The sequence below is a fragment of the Neopsephotus bourkii genome, unplaced genomic scaffold (assembly GCF_033783945.1).
Source record: "Neopsephotus bourkii isolate Nb327-2 ecotype Australia unplaced genomic scaffold, CSIRO-AGI_Nbou_v1 NB_107, whole genome shotgun sequence".
Classification (NCBI taxonomy): domain Eukaryota; kingdom Metazoa; phylum Chordata; class Aves; order Psittaciformes; family Psittacidae; genus Neopsephotus; species Neopsephotus bourkii.
In genome coordinates this window covers 16,755,071-16,775,403 of record NW_026900624.1, presented here as the reverse complement: position 1 = coordinate 16,775,403, position 20,333 = coordinate 16,755,071, and the positions used below count along the sequence as shown (strand labels likewise).

Sequence of the window (20,333 nt, the reverse complement as noted above, 5' to 3'; positions counted from 1 at the left end):
CTCTGTTTGTATGGTTTCACAGCAGCTAACTAGAAGTTTGGATTTCTATGCTGTGGGAGTCCATATCAGGTGAGTCAGCAACTGTGTACTGCAATCTGCAAACAGACTGGTGTTTGAATTCAAACAACTTCGTGTTGACACTTCTGATTTCCATACCAGGTATGAGAGTAGCAGTTCCCATGTGCTGTGCTGTGCTGTGCATGGGGTCTGGAACACACTTAAAGAAAGAGGAAAGAGCTGTTTGAAAAATAAGAGAGTTTGGCTGAGGACTCTGAAAAGGCGACAGGGTTTTATTGATGTCTAAAATACAAAAAGCTCAGATTGTCTCCCACCCCCTTGGCATTCTTCTCATCCAGAGCATTGTAATGAAGTATCAGCATTCACAGTGATAGCTCCAGCCAAACCACAAGACTATTAATCCCAGCCTTGGCCTCCAAGCACTTCACGGATGAACCTGTCTAAAAGCCATGCATATTGCTGGTATCTCAGCTTTGAGCATGGAGTCCACTAAGCCTCTTCGTGGACAAGAGGTATTAGAGAACATGCTGACCTGAAAGTCTCTGAAGAATGCTCCAAGTTGTGGCTGTTGCATGGTTAATCTGTATCCTAAAGAATGAACACTTCCAAATCAGTGATTCCCAAGCTGTGGGATGGGTATTGCTACCAGCACACCATGTTATTTAGGTGTGGTACACAGATGGGAACTCATAATTGCTATTGAGCATGTTCTTGTCACTCCTGCTGTTGGCACCCTACAAGCAAGATTTCATGGATCCCTGCTCCAAACCAAAGGTCTTTAAATCTTAAATACTAACGACAGTGGGGCAGAAGCTAGAGAGCAGCAAGAGCAATTCCCTGCATCCTTCATCGCTGCATCACTTCAGACTCCCAGCAGAGGTCAGAGCTCGTTTCTCACACTCTACTTAAGCTCCTGGAGGAGCAAATCTCCATGGTTAAAAGCACACAGTGTGGGTCAGCTGTAGGTTTGGTGCTGCTGAGGTAGCTGTAAATTCACCTCCATCCCAGCCCAATAATACAGCTGAATACACAACAGCTCCTGTCACAACTGGACCTCTTGTCCGAGACTGCCAGTGACAGGAAACACAAAAGTCAGTTATGGTGGATTGGTTTTTTGCAAGATGCAGGTGTTTGCCTATATTTGTGCTAGGATTAAGCCACCCCTCAAACCTCATTATTTGCATCAGGGCAGCTCTGATCTTCTAGTTGCTTACCTGGGTATTCTTTGCAAATGTTTCACTGTAGTATTTAGCCACTAACTCTGAACAGTGATTTAAGAACTGGGGCCAGTGATTTAAAACTAACAGTGAAAGCTGTTAGTCTAGCGATGAAAAGCTCTAGATCCCATTTGCGACCAAGCAGATTCTCTGCCCTCTGACCGCAGGCTCTGGGAAAGGTTAGGATTAAGCCTCAGTGCATGTTTCTCAAGGCAGTATGTTTGCTCAGCTGCTAGCATGCAGAATCCAGTGTGTGTTCTTCTCCCGGCACTAAGCCTTCTGTTTTCCAAGGCATCTACTTTCTCCCATGTACTGCAGAGATGGCAAAAGGTGCCTCTTCCAAGCATTTCTACGACGCTGGCCAGCTGCTGAGAGCACTAGTCAGGGCTGGTGACTGCACATGGCATCAGCCACCACCTACATTAAGCTGAAGTGCTTAGGGTAAGGCAAAATATCTCTGGAAGGGGTTTCCTATTCAGCGCCAGCCCATCTGATAAAAAGAGCAGCTCTTTTTTTTCCCAAAAGTCTCAGATGCAGCACTCTGCTTTCTGTGGTCTCTGTTGTCCAAAGTCTGCTGCCTCCCCATGAGGCAGCTGTGGCGGCACTAACAGGAACAGTCTGAGCACCACTGGACAGTAGATCTGGCAGGAATGGCTACTGGCAGCAATGTTTCTTCAGCATTCTGGGAAGTAAGCTCCAGCTTCCTTTTCTCTCTAAGGCTTCTCCTGCTGCATCAGGAACATGATTTAAAAGCCCATTACCTCTTCTCCATCTTCTGCATCTGCAGGCTGAGTGACGTGAAGCTGGCCAGGAGGTCTGTAACCTCATCCACCTGCCATAAGAATACAGGTGGCTGTTAGGCAGGGGAATGCAGTTGTGCAGCTGAACCACCACCACAGAAGAAACTCCTGTGCAGCAGGGACCACCCTTCCACCAGGACTGCCAGTAATACCCGTGCTGAGCTTATACCAGGACAGGATTCCTTTGGTCCCACAATCTGCAGAAGGGCTCCCATCCTCATGATCAAACAAGTCCTAACCTAAGGCAATGGGAGCTCCTCCTCATTCCTCAGGAGCTCAGTGCTTGACCTCCTCATGCAGGTTAACTAGTCCTTAACATAGAAGCATGTTGCTGCATTACTCAGAACTCAACAAGAGTATCAAGGCTGTTTCCTCTAAACCTGTTTCTAAGGGACAGTCTTTTGTAGGAAAAAACCAAACAGGCCCCACAACCCTGTGTGGTTGTGCTGATCCTGGCCTTAAAATGCTGATCTGACCTTCAGCTTCTCTGCTAAGCTGTGAGGCACAGCGATGCTTTCTTCATTTTTAATCCCAACCAAAAGGAGTACACGAGTCATCACGTAATGCGCCCAGTGTGAGCAAGAACATTTCCATAAACATGTCTTCCGTGTTACCTTGCTCATGCAGCTGCATTCTCCTAAACACTGAAGTCACAACACAAGCGAATCACAGTAGTTCAAAGCTGCCTACCTGCTCCTTTGTACTAGTCTTCTGTAACCTGGAGCAGAGGTCATCCAGCTGTTCCTTTTGCTCATGCCTCCCCAGGCGGTCCAGGTATTCCCGTAGCATCTGGATAATCTGAAACCAACAGGCAAAAGAGGCAAACCTCAGACAGCTGCACCAGGCTGGGGTGGTTTTACAGGAAAAAATAAATTGCAGTTAAATTGCCTTGACGCTGCTCTATGTGGCAGAGTATTTAACCCATACAGAAGAACAAATGCAAAGCAACTGAGGAGCACTAATGACAGCATCAGAGCCCAGTGAGTCACCAGAGGTGTTGATCAGCCACAGATGGGACTAGTCGTGAGCACTGTGCCTGGTTTAAGAAAAGGGAAAACAGGCCCAGCTGAAGAAGCATAAAGTCTTGCCCTGAAAGCACCAAGCTCTTCTTTATGGCTAGCTAGCTTCCCTCACTGTGAGAAGCAAGGACTTCCCACCCCAGCCGGATCTGCTTGTGAGATAAGGATGAAAGTCCTTGAGACTCCTATATGACTTTTGAAGGGAGGCCCACACCTCATGCACCTGTGATACAGCCCTGTGACTGCTTTAATATTCCATGACTCCACATATCGGAGCAGGGCAGACTGTGCTAGGAATGCAAAGTCCCTGCATGTGTGCACCCTAGCTGCAGCCCCATGCTGTGATCACTCTCCTGCCACAAGACATCTGTCTTACATGGTAGTTGAAGGAAAGGAAGTGCTCCATACAGCCTGAGAATTAAGACATTCAATATATCCTTGGCCTACCAGAGCCAAGAGAGGTCCTGTAAAAATTCAGAGTAGTGGTTAGGAAAAAGGAAGGACTCTGAAAACAGATGGAAAAAGTCAAATTCTCCCCAGAGCAGCTAAGAGCCTAAAGGCAAGTATTTAAACAAAGAGTGAAGGAGACTGCACCACCTTACCACAGCATGGAACTGTTTCTTTTACCTGTTTAACTTCAAGGCGTACAGCCTCCAGGCTGTGGGAGATTCCTTCCTGCAGGATATTTAGCTTTGATTTAGCAAGGTGCAGCGGTGTTCTGCCAGCTCGGTCCAAGGCATCGACTCTGGCCCCTGCAAGATGCATCAGCAAAGACAGAAAGTGAGGTCTGTCTTCAAGACTTAGCGTCCATGGGGAGTCATCAACAGGGGTGGGGCAGGAAAGGGACAGGCTGTGATTGTTATAGAGGAAATGTTACCTCCGCGCAGCAGTGTGGTGATGACAGGAACGTGGTTCGTGCAGGCAGCTGGGGAGGGAAAACACAGGACACACAACTCAGAGGTACTAGCAAACAACAAAGGAGTTTCTGCTCAAGTGTGGAACTTGCTGCTTCCCAAATGGCTCTTTGCCACGGGAAAGAGAAGGAGCCCAACTGCTACAGGTAACCTCACACTCAAGCCTGAGTACCCTCTCTGGAACAGATCTCGCACTCTTGGGGCTGGCAGAGGGAGTGAAACTGATCTTCTCAAATTCTGACCCTTAAACCTTCTATGATTCTATGAAACTTTCATGAGGAGTGAAGCTAATGAAATGCAAAGAGTCCGTCCTAGGTCCTTAAGGCTGGGGATGCATACTGTGATGCACAGGAAAGAGGAACGTGAAGAGGAGAGAAACAGCAAGGTGATGTTCACTTCACCTCTCTGCATGCAAAGCTCATCTATGTGGCACTTACCCAAGTGTAAGGGGGTGTTTCCCAGGCCATCTCTCTGGTTTGGGTCAGCCCCATGGTCCAGAAGCAGTTGCACTGGAAACAAGCAAAGAGAGCCACATCAGCCCATTCCCTTTGCCCCGCAGGTCAGATCCACACATGCTGCAGGCACACAGAGCAGCCACCAGGCTGCCTTGCAGGTGCTTCTGCTCAGCTCCTCAGCTTCATCCCAGGGACAGGGGACAGAGGCTTGTGCAGCAATGCAGAAGGACCCAGTACAAAGTCAGGCAGTACCACTGCCCCTGGGACTCTTGAGGGGAAGAACTGGGACTAATGACATCTTTCCTTCTGCACCAGTACAGTCCTAAAGCTGGGAGCTCTGGCTCCCCCTTCAGCAGGGGGACATGGCAAGCCCTGAAGCCAGAGTTCAGTTGGCAACTTTGCCACAAAACTCATGGGAAACAGTTGGCTCTGTCATGTGCTGGATCAAAATAAAGAGCATCCTTCAAAATCTGTGCCACGGAGAGTCTGGAACACAGAACTCCCCCTCCCCACTCACCAATGTGATCATTGCCATTGCAGGAGGCAAAATGCAGGGCTGTCCGGCCTTTGTCATCCGCAGCACAGGGGTCAGTTCCATCCTCCAAGAGTTGCTGCACTGACAGTGCCAAGGAGGAGAAGAAAGCAGGTAAGCTGAAGGTGCACCAGATCAGAAAGGGATCTGCTCTTCTGTGGGCAAATACTGCACTCTACCAGCTGCCAAGTCAACTGGACTTGAACCAGCTCCAGCCAGCATCCTGGCTCAGCAGAACCAGCCCAGGCAGCGTACCCTTCACCCTCTGGAAGTACTCAGCTGTAATGACTAAGGGTCCATAGAATCACAGAATGGTTTGGGTTGGAAGAGACCTTAAAGATCATCTAGTTCCAACCCCCTGCCACCCAGCCAAATGTTCAGGTTCCAAGGATAATCAGCAACAAAAGCCTACAGAAAAGTATACAAGCATAGCAAGGATGTGAGGCTAACTCTCACAGCCTGTAGTTGGGTGACCCTTAAACCTTTGTGAGAGTGAAGCTACTGAAATGATGGAGAGGGACTCTTCATCAGGGACTGTAGCAATAGGACAAGGGGTAATCAGTTTAAACTAAAACAGAGGAAGTTCAGGTTAGACATAAGGAAGAAGTTCTTTGTAGTGAGGGTGGTGAGGCACTGGAACAGGTTGCCCAGAGAAGTGGTAAATGCTCCATCTCTGGTAGTGTTCAAGGCCAGGTTGGACAGAGCCTTGGGTGACATGGGCTAGTGTGAGGCATCCCTGCTCATGGCAGGGGGTCAGAACTTAAGGTCCTTTCCAACTCAAACCATTCTACAATTCTGTGAAATGCAAAGAGTCCTTTCTAAGTCCTTTAAGCTTAGGATGCATACTGTGATGCACAGGGAAGAGGAAGGATGTGGAGGAAAGAAACAGCAAGGCAGTGTTCATCTCACCTCTCTGCATGCAATGCTTATCTCTGTGGTATCATTAGGCACCTGCTAGGCTAGAATTAGCATCCTGTGCTTACTATCCCTGCAGGAGCTTTCTCCATAAACTTCCATGGTCATTTTCTGCATCTGTGTAAACTTTTCACATCAACATGGACCCATGGCAAGAAGTTGCACAGTGTAGCCACCTGCAGTGAGAAAAGCCACCTCTTCATCCATGTTTTGGGTATGCCCCTTGCTAGATTAATCCCAAACTCCTAAGTTTTACCATACTACTGTGTGGCTACTGATGGGGAAGCAGACAGGTGAGTGCATCAACCTGCCAGCGGCAGTGCAAATATACTCTTAGGAGGCCATGTCTTGAAGTTAGACAGTGAACTCAAGGAGCCATATCATCTACTAACACTTGTTCCCCCTGCTTTTGCACCCAGCTGCTTCTTCAACGCCACCACTGGCAATCCTTGTAATCTGAACTACCTTCTGTTCTCAGGTAAGAAGAAAAAATCTACTCACACAGAAAAACAGAGAAACTACTATGACTCTCCAGCATTGTACAAATGACTCTTCAGCGTATGTACAAATATAGCAAAGGCAAAGAGAAGAGTAAAGGCTGAAAAGATCAGGGACACAAAAGTAGCATTGTGTGAAAGGGCAACTATAAGGCCTAGTACTCTTGTTTGGAGCACTCCTCATACAGTAATCAGTGTGTAAAAGCTCGCTTTGTAGCTTTTAACAACACTGACAGATTTGCTGTTTTGAGATCTTTAATAGCATATCCTGCAACAGTCAAGACCAACCCGTACTGGAGCCAAGAAACTGGATAGCTCAGACCACTGCAAGTCACCACTCATCTCAGCTTCCAGAGATCAAATTATAGTCACATTTGAATTTCTTCCTGTACACCTACCGGTTTAGGTGTGGTAAAGAAGGGAAAGGAACACCTGAAAAGATGGATTTTTGATATTCCAGAAGAAAGACCAGTGAGAACCTTTAATGGGGGATGCTTTACTTGGTCCAGCAGCAAATGACATAATCTTTCCTACCCAGTGCCACTACAGGAAACAGCACAGATTTTTACTTGTTGATGAAGCATAAATTCGTCATCAGACACTTCCTCAAGTTGCAGAGTACAGAAAACGCAGTAGGATTGTAAACAGGGGAACCAATGTATTGAATACAGCTGCAAAACTCTAAAACTGATTGAAACAAAGACTTAAATAAAGCCTGATCCTTTCATTCTTCCACTTGACTTAGTGACTGGAGCCAAGCTTTTCTGTACTGACAGCTCACGGGTGAAATTTATCCATCAGTTCATAAAACAAGGTGTATCGTGGAGCCAAAGGGTGAACCACACCAAACAAACTCTTGTTCTGGGAGTTTCTAAACGTCAGACTGGTTTCCTATTCTGCTCACAGAATGGCCTGATGAACAGTTAGGTCAGCACAACTGAAGGGATGGTATAGTCTGAGAAGGGACAATAAAGGGCACATAATACACACCAGTATTGCTTCTAGACACTTTGTACCAAACCTCACCTAATCTACAGCACAGAGAGGTAAAGGGACTCACAGACAGGCCACGACCCTTCCCTGAAGTCACTGTGAGAGGCAGAGTCCAGCATTGGTCCTGGTTCTGATCTACTGTGTCACACTGTTTCATCACACAGAGTATGGCTTAGATAATCCTAACTTTTCCAGGTTACCAAAACACTACTCCCTTGCTCCTTACAAGTAAAAGTTACATAGCAAAAAAAGCTGGAATGGTGTAGTGCTGATTTAACTTGAGGCAGTTGGAAACTGCCTACACTATGAACCTGTGAAAAAAATGACTACTATAACCAGCCTCATTCTGCTCAGAGAGTGAAACGAGGCTCCAGAAAAGCAGTTGCTAGATTTGCAGCATCCCAAGCACCATGTCCACAAACTATCCACAATCTCATCCTCTCCTAAAATGAAGTTCCTTGACAGAACTCCCTTCAAGAAAAGGGTCCCAAGTAGGACTGGCAGAATTCTTACCTGTGTCCAAGTCATTGCTATTGGCAGCTTCACGCAACCTTTTCAGAGCTAGAGAGAAGAGAAAGAAATTACTGGAAAGCACGGAGGAAAACTGAGTGCTTTCCTACTGAGACATCCATCCCATTCCAGCCCTGGTGCGGGGCCCAAACCACGCTGGTGCTGTCTCGGCTCACAGAAGGGGAAGCAGAAGATCCAAGATGCCAGGTAAGAAGCGCTCTCCTTGCCTTCTCCTGACCGGTACTCTCCCCTGGCAGGCGCAAGGGAACCTTCCCAAGCCGCCCGCCGAGCAGATCCGACCTTCTCCGGAGGCCACTCACACGGGGAAGCCGAAGCTCTACCGGCTCCCCTAAACCGGAGGCTCTCCACCCCGCTGAGGCCTGGGCGGCCGAAGGAAGCGCCGACCCCGGAAAGGGTGCTGCTGTGTCCCCCCACTCACCGTGGGTCTCCTTGCCCGTAGGCCCCAGCCAGCGGTGGAGACGGGCGGCCCTGCGGAGGCGCCGGGCCGAGATCTTGCCCGTGGGCTCCTCCCGCTGCCACAGGACGTGCAGGTAACCGAGGGAAGCGCCCGCCGCTGACCCCAGCGTCAACCCGGCCCCCAGCGCCGGCTCTGACGCTTGCTCCGGCTCCTGCTCCAGCCTCGCATCGGGCTCAGCTGCAGCACCACCGCCCCCTTCCATCCCCTCACGGGCCGGGCCGCAGCGCGGGTTGCGGGCCGGGATGGGAGGGTCGTCGCTATAGCAACGGGTCGGAACGTACCCGTTCGACCAATCGAAGGCGCCGCACCGCGGGCGTGCAGCCAATGGGAAGGCAGAGGGTGCGGATAGAAGGGAGGCGAGTGGATAGAGGGGAAGAGGTGGAGAGGCGAATCTGACGGACAGGTATGCTGCCCAATCAGATGGGAGGGGCGGGCCACTAGCTTCAGCAGACAGGCAGTTGCTTCAACCAATAGGAGGGCGAAGCCTCACTCCGCCTTCCGGCCGGCTGTCCCCGGTCTTCTGGTCCTGTCTTCGTTGGTCCACGTTGCCGCCCGGAGGCCTTTCGGTGCCGCGCCGCGCCGCAGCCATGGCCTACCCGGGGGAGGACTACGACAACGATGTGCGAGTCGGGGGGTTCGGGGCGGCGGGAGGGGACCGGGGTGACTGTGTCCGTACTGGCGCGGTGATTAGCTGCTACCGTCTCTCCACAGGCCGCCTACGATCCCTACGCCTACTCCAACGACTATGATATGCACACGGGTGAGTGCGGTGGCCCCTGCGTGCCCCGAACCTGCTAGGCCTGTAGGCCTCGGCCGCCTGCCTCACTGCGTCTCTTTCCTTCCTCTCAGGAGACCCGAAGCAGGACCTGGCCTACGAGCGCCAGTACGAGCAGCAGACCTACCAGGTGATCCCCGAAGTGATCAAGAACTTCATTCAGTACTTTCACAAGACAGTGTCGGATCTCATCGACCAGAAGGTGTACGAGCTCCAGGCCAGCCGTGTGTCCAGTGATGTTATTGACCAGAAGGTGTATGAGATCCAGGACATCTATGAGAACAGGTACAAAGGGGCAATCACTGTTTTAAAATGTGGTAAAAGTGCACACTGCTTTTAAAAATGAAGGGTGATTACTGCCTGTGGTGTTTGGGCTTTCTCTAAAATACAGTGGGAGGTTTGATTTGATTACAGCAGAAAAAAACCCCAAACTCTCAATATTTCCACACCATTAAGCTAACATGAGTATAGGTAAGTTGTGACTTGTCTGAAGGAAAATCCCAGTCCTGTGCCTAGTGCGTGTGGAGGCAGCAAAAGTGACCCCAGTAGTAATAGTTAGGCAGTTTGCAAAAAGCCACGAGGTTGTGTCTGTTCCCTGCATATACTCCCTCCTGCTTGTAGCTGTGTCACCTTGACGTAAAGGGAATATGAAGGTAACACAACTGTTCCATACTTCAGGGGTAAATTGAAGACTTTAATTGCTCAGTTTGTGATTCTCATTCTTTGACTCAACACTGGACTTACTACAAGGAGGTGGGGATCCACTTTCTTGTCCAAGGCCTCTATATGTCAGTCTCTAATTCCAGCACTGTTATACTAAGAAAGAGCTCATAATGCCACATGTGTGTCTATCTTTCAGCTGGACAAAGCTGACAGAAAGGTTTTTTAAGAATACCCCATGGCCAGAGGCTGAGGCCATTGCCCCTCAGGTTGGAAATGGTAAGTCTTTGGCTTTCTTTTTGCTTGTCAGAGAGAGAAGGAATGAAAGAATTTGCTAAATTAGTGAGCAGGTGTCCAGTGTTGCTGCTGCCTGAGTTGTTCATCTTTGTTCACTCTGGCAACTCCAGCAGATGCCTGGCAAGAAGTCAAACTCCCTTTATTACTGTGGCAGGAGGAGCACCACTAGTGTATCTAAGAGATCCAGCTGCCTCGGCTTTGTGACTTGCTAATGTCTTGTGCTGTCATCTTTTTTTCAGATGCTGTTTTCCTCATCCTATACAAGGAGTTGTATTACAGGCACATCTATGCCAAAGTCAGCGTGAGTGTTTGTCCTGTGTCTCCCTATTGGTTGCGTGCTGGTTTTTCCACGCCATCAAACTTGCCAATTCTTGCTCCCACCACAGCATCAGTGGTTTTGTGGTTTTTAAAAGGCAGGATTGGGTGGGTTTATGAGATCTAAGTCAGGTTGCAGTTAAGAAAGCTTAAAATTCTTGTCCTTTCTTTGTAGTAGGGGTTCACTAATTGCTGAAAAGCAAGAAAGACTTGACTGTCTTTCTGAGGCTCATTAGCGGTCTCCTCAAGCTTGGTTGTGGTGAGTGTGCAGGTCTCCTTGGCAGCCTGTATGAATCAGAAGACCTGGTCTGAGTTTTCAGGAGGCTATTATGTAGAAGTTTGTTACTGTAGTGGTTAGTGAGTTATGGAAGAAGGAGGTGCTGGTGGGTAATTAAATTTTCCTTCTGATAGAGCTGTAATTGCCAAGACCTATAGATCAGTTGGGTTTGTGTGTTTCTTTGTGGTTCTTTGTTCTCCAGATTAGCAGGTGGGTGAGAGGGGGTGTCACAAGAGAAAGGTGCATTATTTGTGATTAAAAAAAACCATGTGGGGTAAGAGTGCATTATGGAGAGGGACACAGGCATCATAAGGGATACAGCAGAAAGAAATGGAAAGAATAATGCTCTATAAAACAAAACAACCCCAACTTTTTTTTTTTCTTCTTAAGCTAATTCGAAGTCAGGGAGAAAATCACAGTTGGTTTTGGTTCTTTAAAGAAGGAAGCTGAAGAGAGGCATCACTTTCGAGTAAATAAATAACTGCAGTTTTGGTGTGGGCCAGAGGGGGGAGAAATGAGCACTTTAAAAAGGTTGCTGTATTAACCCAGGTCGGGCTCTAAAAGGAGAGACTGGTTTCTCAGGCTGTGCTATTAGTTGTTCTCAGGCTGCCTTTGAGTTGCCTCCAGGTGAAACAAGAAAGATCATTCTAAGAAGAGAGTGATTCCCTACTGTGTTTGCTGGTCTTTCAGAACATTTAGAAATACTGTCTACAAGTAGTGGTGTTGATTTAGAAAGGTTTCTCATCAGGGGAGAAGGAAGGAAAGCTGTTAAAGGTAATGGGAAGCTCTTCAGTCTCGACAGCAGAGAGGAGGACAAGGAGGGTTAATGCATCCTATTCACAGGAGGTTTGATTGCTTGGTTGCTCTTTACATGAAAAACCAGCCCTATTCTATGGGACAATAGTGATACAATATCAGATCTTCTGGGTGGTGCTGGTGGGTGTCCTAGTTGAATACTGGCTCCTAACATTTCTGAAATAGACCCTATACTGCCCTGACTATTGACTGTCCTTCATATCCTGTTGCCCATAAACTCCCCCCTGCCTTGCTTGAAACTAAGTAGGCTGTGCTGACCTCTCATTGCAGGGGGGACCTACACTGGAGCAGAGATTTGAATCCTATTACAACTATTGCAATCTCTTCAACTACATCCTCAGTGAGTTGCTGCAGTTCCTTTCTGTTTTGTGAATATTGGAGAGGGCAGAGCTAGGAGGGCTAGAACTGCAATGTTTGTTTATAGAACCTAGAGGGAGAGGTAGTCTACGAGCTTTCCACGTGTTTGAGTTTTTGTTCACTGAAACATCCATGCATTTAAACCCACAAAAGGCATACATATTTTCCAGTGCTTTCTGAAATACCGTAAATAGTAAAATTTATTTAGCTTTATGCCTTGCTGAGAACTATTTCACCTGTCTTTTTATTTAAAAAGCAAAATGAAGCCGTAAGCTAGAGAAAACTTGCAGTGTTTCACAATTGGTTACTGTTGTTGACTCCCCTTGGAACAAATCTTAGTGTCTGTGACTCCCTGCCAGGCTTCTTGTGGAGGAAAGATCAGCTGAGGTAAAACCCTACACCCTGTACGCAGCTTCTGAGTATCACTGCTACTGAGCAGTTGCACTCTAGAGGTTAACCCCATACATTCTCTTATTCTTTAAAATGGAAGGAGTTGAGGTAGCCAGAGCTACATATCACTGCCCTTCTGGAAGTTTCATTCATCTGATGCTACGTCTCCCATTGCAGGGAAATTGTGTTCTTTCAGTTGTCTATTCCTCCAGTTCTACCACTGTTCTTGCTCAAGATATTAAGCCTCTCATCTATTACTTGCATTTTTCTGCAGATGCTGATGGCCCTGCTCCTCTGGAACTGCCTAACCAGTGGCTCTGGGATATCATCGATGAATTCATATACCAGGTATGGAAGACTGGGCATTGTGGTCGCATTGCCTCTATGAGGCGCTGTTTTTCATCTTGTCCCTCTCTGTGATTTTCATAGCTTGGACACCATTGCAGGTCAAAAGACTTTGGTGAGCATTGTTACTCCTGGGTCACCAGGTAGATAAAGTAGTTGTAAACGTGCAGATTTTTAAGTTACAGGGAGGTTTTGGGGAAGTCCTGGACTTCTGTTGATATTTATGTTTCAGTTGCTGCTTAGGGGATTTTTTTAAAGTAACCTTCATTTCTGCCTGATTTGTGCAAAGCAGCCTGACTGAAGGCTGCTATAATCACAAAAACCTTCTGAAGATACTTGTTCAGCCTCATTTTCAAGCTCATTTTATGTGTTCTTTGGTTTTACTGTAGTTTTGTGTTTCCTAGGACCTTTATGCTTGCACTGAAAGATTGCTGACCTGATTTGAAATAATCCATGGTCTAAGATCTTACTATTCTGAGTGCAGCAGTACAGATCTCAAATGCTGTTGGTTCTTCTCTATAGATTCCTTTCTCTGTACTTTTTGTTGTAGAGTTGCCTGGAATTCCTTGAGCGTTGCAGTCTTGCTGAAAAACACTGTGTGTATATAGAAAAGATGTGTGGGTGTGCAGATACATCTTACGACTTGGTTGTTCTCTTTGCTACCTTTTCAGACAGCAAATCCTTCTCGGCTTCATTCTGTCTTCTGGCCTTTTCCCTCTGCACTGTATAGTTTTTTCCCTAGGTGCTTCAAAGGTAGTAGTATTTCCCATTTTGGTCGCCAGGTGATTTCAGATGGAACTTTTGCAGCTTACTGTAGTGCATTTGTGCAATCAACTTGTAAGCTTAGTGCACTTTTCTGAACATCTCCAGAATAGCTTCTCGTCATTGAATCTCTGCTTTTTCCTGTAGTTCCAGTCTTTCAGCCAGTACCGCTGCAAAACAGCCAAGAAGTCTGAAGAGGAAATTGATTTCCTTCGTTCCAACCCCAAGATCTGGAATGTCCACAGTGTCCTTAATGTGCTGCACTCTCTGGTAGACAAATCCAACATCAACCGACAACTGGAGGTCTATACTAGTGGAGGTGAGGTAACTGGGGTTGCCAAGCAAGACCTCTGTCTGTGCTGCTTTTATTTCACTTTTTATTTTATTTGGAGCACCTCCCATATGAAGACAGGCTGAGAAAGTTGGAGCTTGTTCAATCTGGAGAAGAGAAGCTGCATGGTGACCTCATAGCAGCCTTTCAGTATCGGAAAGGATGCTGGAGGGGGACTCTTCATCAGGGACTGTAGTGATAAGATAAGGGGTGATGGGTTCAAACTTAAACAGAAGCAGCTCAGGTTAGATATTAGGAAGAAGTTCTTTATTGTGAGGGTGGTGAGGCACTTCAACATCTTGCCCAAAGAACTGGTAAATGCTCCATCACTGGCAGAGTTCAAAGCCAGGTTGGGCAGTCTTGGGTGACGTGGTCTAGTATGAGGCATCTGTGCCCATGGCAGGGTGTTGGAATTAGATAATCTTAAGGGTTTTTTTCCAACCGAAACCATTCTATGATTCTGTGATTACACCTGAGGTCTTGCTCCCTTTGCTTGTAAACATAGAGATGTTAGAATGGGAGTTGGCTTCCTTGGAAGAAGGCATCATGGTTCCTTTTCTCCCTAGGTGACCCTGAAAGTGTGGCTGGTGAATATGGTCGCCACTCACTTTACAAGATGCTGGGCTATTTCAGCCTGGTTGGGCTCCTGCGTCTGCACTCTCTGCTGGGGGATTACTACCAAGCAATCAAGGTTCTGGAGAACATTGAGCTCAACAAGAAGGTAAAACTCTGTGTTTTAAATCCTCTGTTGTGGTTTTCTAAATGCTTCTGTTCAAACATGCTGGTGAAAGATTGCCATAATGAATCTTCCAGCCGAGGAGCTGTTTGTAGCTGTTGTTGTCAGGAGTTTGTAGTTGAACACAGCTGGAGCTTTGGCATTAAATCAAGCCATATGATAATGCCTGATGCTGTTGCAGCACAAATGCCTAGTTTTTTAGGACGTTTGCTGTGTTATGCAAGTCAGTATTGTTATAGGGAATATTATTTGAAGTGTGAGTGGTAGCTGGCTGAGCATAGTGTTCCCACCCTGGTCTGTGGCTCATTGTATTTTTGACCCTTGTTCTCACTGTGCCCCTTCCCATTATGCATGTTTTTGCCCTAGAATTGGGTGCTATGTATGATAACAGTGGCAAAAAAAGTCCAGCTGCAACACAGGCTTAGCCCAAGGCTTGGCCCAGATCTAAGTATGTGCTGTCTGGCACAGGATGTGGGGTGAAACAGGGGAAAAGGGAGCTGAGCAAAGCAGTGTTAGGCACAGTGCAGGAGTCCTCTGCTTGCAGGAAGCTGAAACTGGAAAACATAGGAAATGGGATGATCTAATAAAAAGTGAGGAAACTGCTGCAGGGATGTGTGGGAGGTGAGGTATCCTGAATTAACCCTCTCCTTCCTATATTTGGGATGGGAGTGAAAGCAGAGGTGGCTGGATTCTGAGCAGTTTGTATCAAAGGTGGTTGTCTTCTCTCTAACATAGCATGTTCATCCTTCCTTATCAGAGCATGTATTCCCGGGTGCCTGAATGCCAAGTAACCACATATTACTACGTGGGCTTTGCGTACCTGATGATGCGACGTTACCAGGATGCCATCCGTGTCTTTGCCAACATTCTCCTCTACATCCAGAGGACCAAGAGCATGTTTCAGAGGACAACCTACAAGTATGAGATGGTAAGAGGTAGAATAGGTCTAGACTTCCCAAAAGAAAAAGCTGCTTTCTTCTTTCCTGCCTCTTCTGTCACTTGATAACTTACATCAGCCTTATTTTCCTGGACTGTGCTGGTGATGGTGCCTGGGGATCCTTTAAACTGCTTTGCCATGTGTGGCAATATTTTCTCTTAGCTGCATTACTAGTTCCTTTGGTTGTTCACCATACAGTTGCTCTGGTTCCATCTGCACCCTCCCTCCATGCAGTGTTGTTAATGAGTATCATTAACAATAATATTCTTGTTGATGCTTCTTCAGCCTCAGTCCTGTTCCTAGTCCAGTCCTGCATTTCAGATTACAGCCACTCATATGTATTTCCATTGTCAGTCAGTCATTCACAGACTGTTTTACTTCAGCATAGCTGAAACAAAGCTCCTTTTTCTTTCAACCTAAGCTGTCTCTGGTGCCTGTTTTACCCCTTGCTGCTGCTGTCTCCTTTTCACCCTTATGATTCATTTCATTTTTGCATAGCCAAATCCTGCCATTCTCAGTTCAAAAATTTCATATGTCTGTTTCAGCCACACAGCTGTCCATTTCATCCCAAACTCACATAAACCTTCCTTCTCAGTCTTTTCTTCACTGGCTTCTCTGATACCTCCCTTGCCAGGAGATGGTTGTTAAACTCTGCCTTCCCTTCCCCTGTGCCTTCCCTTCTGCACTTTTTCGCACCAAAGCAAACATGGTTCTGGCCATCCAGGTTCTGTATGGCTCTTGGTACATTCACTCTATCCAGCCCTCTTTTTCATTGATAAGAGCATTGATATGGCATTCATCTCTCTGCTTTGCCCAAAGGCGTTGCTTCTTTATGCTGACCCCCTTGACCATTAGGACTATTGGTGGTCCGGGTAAAGGGTCTGTCTGAAAAAGGGTCTATTTCTCTCTCCCAGCTCCCTCTGGCACTGTAAAGCCTGAACACATTGATAACTAACAGGTTCTTCTCTTTGTCTCAGATCAACAAGCAGAACGAGCAGATGCATGCACTGCTGGCCATCGCCCTCACCATGTACCCCATGCGCATAGATGAGAGCATCCACCTGCAGCTGCGAGAGAAATACGGCGATAAGATGCTGCGCATGCAGAAGGGTGATGCACAAGTCTATGAGGAGCTTTTCAGTTACGCCTGCCCCAAGTTCCTCTCCCCTGTGGTGCCCAATTACGACAATGTGCACCCTAACTACCACAAGGAGCCCTTTCTGCAGCAGCTCAAGGTCTTTGCTGATGAGGTTCAGCAGCAGGCCCAGCTCTCTACCATCCGTAGCTTCCTCAAGCTCTACACCACCATGCCTGTGGCGAAGCTGGCTGGCTTCTTAGACCTTACAGAACAGGAGTTTCGTATCCAACTGCTCGTCTTCAAGCATAAGATGAAGAACCTGGTATGGACCAGTGGCATATCTGCCCTGGATGGGGAGTTCCAGTCTGCCTCTGAGGTTGACTTCTATATTGACAAGGTTGGTATCTGCCCCTTGCTGGCTAGGAAATTCCTTCACCCAGGAAATTCTGGAAGTGGCAGCACCCTGTTTTGCTCCAGTCTGTGGGAAACATCCCTTCCTTTTTTGCCATGTGAAGGGCTTGGCTGCCCACAGTGAATTCACAGCCATGCTTAATAGGAGTGTCAGTAGATGAACAGTGATGGGATGTCACAGGCACCTTTGGTAGTCATTGTATCCAGAAAACAAAGGTTCTAAATATCTTCCCCAGGATAGAGGGAACTGCTTGTCAGTGTTCTCAGGAGGTGACATTTGGGTCCCCTCCCAACATGTCATTGTGTTAAGTGGGACTGTCAGCTTTGTAGGTCTCCCCCATATCTTTACTTGACAAAGATTAACTTGGTCATGTTATGGGTCTGGTTCTCACAGGAGCAGCATTTAGCTCTGTCTGCTCTAGGAGGAATCTAAACACAGGGTATTGCCCTGTGACCATCCTGCCCTTGGAGCTCCAGGCAGCAGGAAGCATAGCAAAAAGTCTTTTAGGACTTCATTTTCAAATAAAATGGCAGTAACCATTGTGTTTCCTTCTAGGAGGGAGAGCAAGTTGCTCCTTGTTTTAATGGTCTTTAGAGCAGACTTCCTCCTGCAAGGTCTCATGCTATGTCTCAACCTACCTCTCCTGGTAGACAGCATGACTCTTAGCTTCTGGTGAAGGAAAGCAGAGCATGAACTGGGGGTGGGGCTGCCACACTGCTGCAAAGACAGGCTAAAATAGGCAGTGTGCAAGAATGTGGGAATGTGAGTTCGGTACCCATCCCAGGCATAGGTATAGGGAAGGCAGCCCGCAGAGAACTGAGTGGTTGCTGTGGGACTAGCACAGCTCAGGTACATGTGGTGCTGAGCCAGGGCTGGAGTGAAGCCTCTTTGGTTGCTCCTCAAGTTTTGCAGTCCTGACCTCATTGTTCCCTTCTCAGGACATGATCCATATTGCGGACACAAAGGTTGCTCGACGCTATGGGGACTTCTTCATCCGCCAGATCCACAAGTTTGAGGAGGTGAGGCCTGAGCAGGAGAGCTGTGTAGGAGGAGTGGGGTGAGCATTGGAAGTGTTGGGCTGTGCAGCCCCTGGAGGAGCCACACTTGTGTGACACAGCTGCGTGATGCCTTGCTGGAGTGAGCCCCAGCTCTCAAGGCACTGGCAAAGGCAGGTGGTTTCAGCAGCAGCTGCTGGCCTTTGTGTGAGAAGTGCTCCTTTGAGCCACAGGAGGGGTTTGCTTTCCAAGGGCATGGACTGTTATCCCCAGAAAACCGTGGTGTTCCTATCAGTAACATAACCAAGTCTGTATCCCTACCTTCTTAACTATGGCTCTAGGAAGTGGCCTTAAAGATTTCTGGAGCACTGATGGCTTCAGTGTTGTGCTCAGCCAGGAGGTGACGTTCTGTCACTGCTCCGCAGTCCTGCCAAAAGCTGATGCATGCTGGAAACGTAGCAGCAAACAACCTGAGATGCAGGGACTCCAGCAATACAGGGTCGCGATACCACTGCTACAAGTTTGTACCCTTTCTTCTCCCCACATCCTCCTCTGCTGTTGTGGAGAGGAGAAGGCAGTTTCAGTGGTTCCCTGTCTGCTTTGCACACTGCCTGCACTTGCATGGGAGTTTTTTGTCAGTGAGTTGGAGAGGAGGAGGCGAGGCATTGCATAAAGGCTGCTGAGGGGAGCAGTAGTGTATAACAATCACTGTGTATTTTTCTGACCTTTGCTTTCTCTAATTCCAGCTGAATCGAACCCTGAAGAAGATGGGCCAGAGACCGTAGAACTTCTGTGCATGCAGTGATCGGGCTGAGCAGAGAAGTGGCTGGGAGAGATTTTTGTCCCTGTGGCAAGGGAGGGGACCTCAAGGTTCTGGCATTTCTGGAATCTCCTGTGACCGAAGGTTTTTTGTACTTAAATAAGCAGGATCATTTGGCTCAAGTTACCCTATAAAGGACAAGACATCTAATAAATGAGTGGAATTTTCTTGGTGAGCATTCAGTATCTGATGTACTCATTTATTTTTCCTCCATGGAAGACTATAATTGCATTTGGAGACACAGGCAGCTGCTGTTGGTGTGTGCTGTCTTTGGTCCATGCTGTTGTAGGCAGCAGTGGGGAGATGGCTTTCCATGCTCCTAAAGGCACTGTGCACAGCAAACAGGGAGGGCTCAGTACTGTTTAACAGGGACAAAATGAGCTGTTCTGCAGTGTTTCCACAGGATATAAGAAGAGATACAAGCTATCATTGTATCTTTTAGCTCTTGCACCACACCAGGAATAAGCCCTAGGTGGATACATTTTTGCCTTCCTACCCTCTTTTTAGTTGCTATTAAATAGAAATGCTCCGAAGTGGATTGACGTGGATTTAGAGGAAGGGGGGGGGGAGGATTTTTGTAAACATTAAACCAATATTAACTTTGGTCATTTACTGAGATTTCCTTGCTGGAGGTTGTGTTTTGTTTTAGCACAAGTGATGCCCAAGTCCTGGACCTTAATTTAATGGAGTTCACTCTCTCTAGAAAACTCCCTGAGGGTGTTTCATTTATTAAACCCCTTTAAATGCTAATTTTCCCAGCTCTCCAGCCTCTTTGGATTCTTCAAGGCAAACTTGCAATGCCTTGAAATAGAAAACTAGCCCAAGAAAAGGGGAATCAAGGACCTGCAAATACTGGGGAAGAGAATGCAAAGAATGAATTGCATCTCATCTGCCCTCCACACCCTCTCTCCCCTCTCCTTTTGCTAGCTTTAAATAATTTGGTGTTTGAGTGGTAGAAACAGGTGCGAGAGGAAAACCTGTGTGTGTAATAGGACAGCTACACAAAGTGTGCTTCACACACACCATCTGGCTCTTTGTACCTCTCCCTCTCATTCCTTTCCACTCAGAGAGGGGTCCTGGCAGGCTAGCTTGGCTTCATATGTGATTCTGTTTAGAAATCAGGAATAATTAGCCTTTGTTAGATTATATGCCATGTCTGAATGAGGGTCAAGTTTCTAGTGCCCTAGATACAGCTCAGAAGTAAACTGTTTCCTTCCCATCACAAAGTGGTGTAACTCAGGCTGGCAGGGTACAAGCAGTGCAGAGTGAGATTAAATGGGCAGATCCTGCTGGCCTTCTGGCTGCTGCTGTTACTGTTGTGGCTGTTAAGGATTTACTGCTTCCAGTTCTGAAGGGTTTGAGGCAACCATTTCATTAAGAAATTAAGATGCCACTGCATTGCACAGGAGCTGCACTCATAGCAAGCAAATCCACTCCTTTTTATTTTTAGGGCTGGCACCTGCTTGTGTGTATTTACCAACAGCAGCACAATGAGCATAGCTGTCAACAGCAACTCTCCTACTTTCTTGTTATCGAAAGCCTAAATCTTCCCCAGAGCGTGTGCTCAGCTACATGTGATATACAACAGGAAAACTGCTGGCAGGGCAGGATCTCTGTGATCAGTTCTAGTTCACCACATATAGCAAAGGAATCCAGTATGTTACTGGGATTTAGTCTTTTTT

The 20,333-nt window shown here is 47.3% G+C and overlaps 2 protein-coding genes across 2 annotated transcripts; one reads left to right on the top strand and one right to left on the bottom strand.

Moving 5' to 3' along the window:
* Nucleotides 1-274: 274 nt before the first annotated feature.
* On the bottom strand, nucleotides 275-8,715 carry ANKRD54 (ankyrin repeat domain 54). The gene is made up of 8 exons (XM_061363690.1): nucleotides 8,310-8,715; nucleotides 7,874-7,921; nucleotides 4,941-5,039; nucleotides 4,406-4,477; nucleotides 3,932-3,979; nucleotides 3,682-3,806; nucleotides 2,726-2,833; nucleotides 275-2,067 (listed from the first exon to the last, which is right to left on the bottom strand). Exons 1-8 carry the CDS (start codon nucleotides 8,548-8,550, stop codon nucleotides 1,993-1,995), a joined length of 816 nt encoding a protein of 271 aa, XP_061219674.1. The 5' UTR covers nucleotides 8,551-8,715; the 3' UTR covers nucleotides 275-1,992.
* A 164-nt stretch (nucleotides 8,716-8,879) lies between these two features.
* On the top strand, nucleotides 8,880-18,826 carry EIF3L (eukaryotic translation initiation factor 3 subunit L). The gene is made up of 13 exons (XM_061363679.1): nucleotides 8,880-8,968; nucleotides 9,060-9,108; nucleotides 9,198-9,408; nucleotides 9,983-10,062; nucleotides 10,320-10,381; nucleotides 11,759-11,828; nucleotides 12,510-12,583; nucleotides 13,490-13,661; nucleotides 14,240-14,394; nucleotides 15,167-15,337; nucleotides 16,324-16,821; nucleotides 17,775-17,855; nucleotides 18,578-18,826. Exons 1-13 carry the CDS (start codon nucleotides 8,936-8,938, stop codon nucleotides 18,614-18,616), a joined length of 1,695 nt encoding a protein of 564 aa, XP_061219663.1. The 5' UTR covers nucleotides 8,880-8,935; the 3' UTR covers nucleotides 18,617-18,826.
* The last annotated feature ends 1,507 nt before the right edge of the window (nucleotides 18,827-20,333 follow it).

Excerpts from the sequence above, each read along its gene's own strand:
- ANKRD54 (XM_061363690.1), bottom strand. The coding sequence starts at position 8,550 with ATGGAAGGGGGCGGTGGTGCTGCAGCTGAGCCCGATGCGAGGCTGGAG. Across the intron at positions 3,807-3,931 it reads CACCACACTGCTGCGCGGAG|GGGCCAGAGTCGATGCCTTG; the intron begins GTAACATTTCCT and ends TGCATCTTGCAG. Across the intron at positions 2,834-3,681 it reads TACGCCTTGAAGTTAAACAG|ATTATCCAGATGCTACGGGA; the intron begins GTAAAAGAAACA and ends TGTTGGTTTCAG.
- EIF3L (XM_061363679.1), top strand. The coding sequence starts at position 8,936 with ATGGCCTACCCGGGGGAGGACTACGACAACGAT. Across the intron at positions 15,338-16,323 it reads CAACCTACAAGTATGAGATG|ATCAACAAGCAGAACGAGCA; the intron begins GTAAGAGGTAGA and ends TCTTTGTCTCAG. Across the intron at positions 16,822-17,774 it reads TTGACTTCTATATTGACAAG|GACATGATCCATATTGCGGA; the intron begins GTTGGTATCTGC and ends TTCCCTTCTCAG.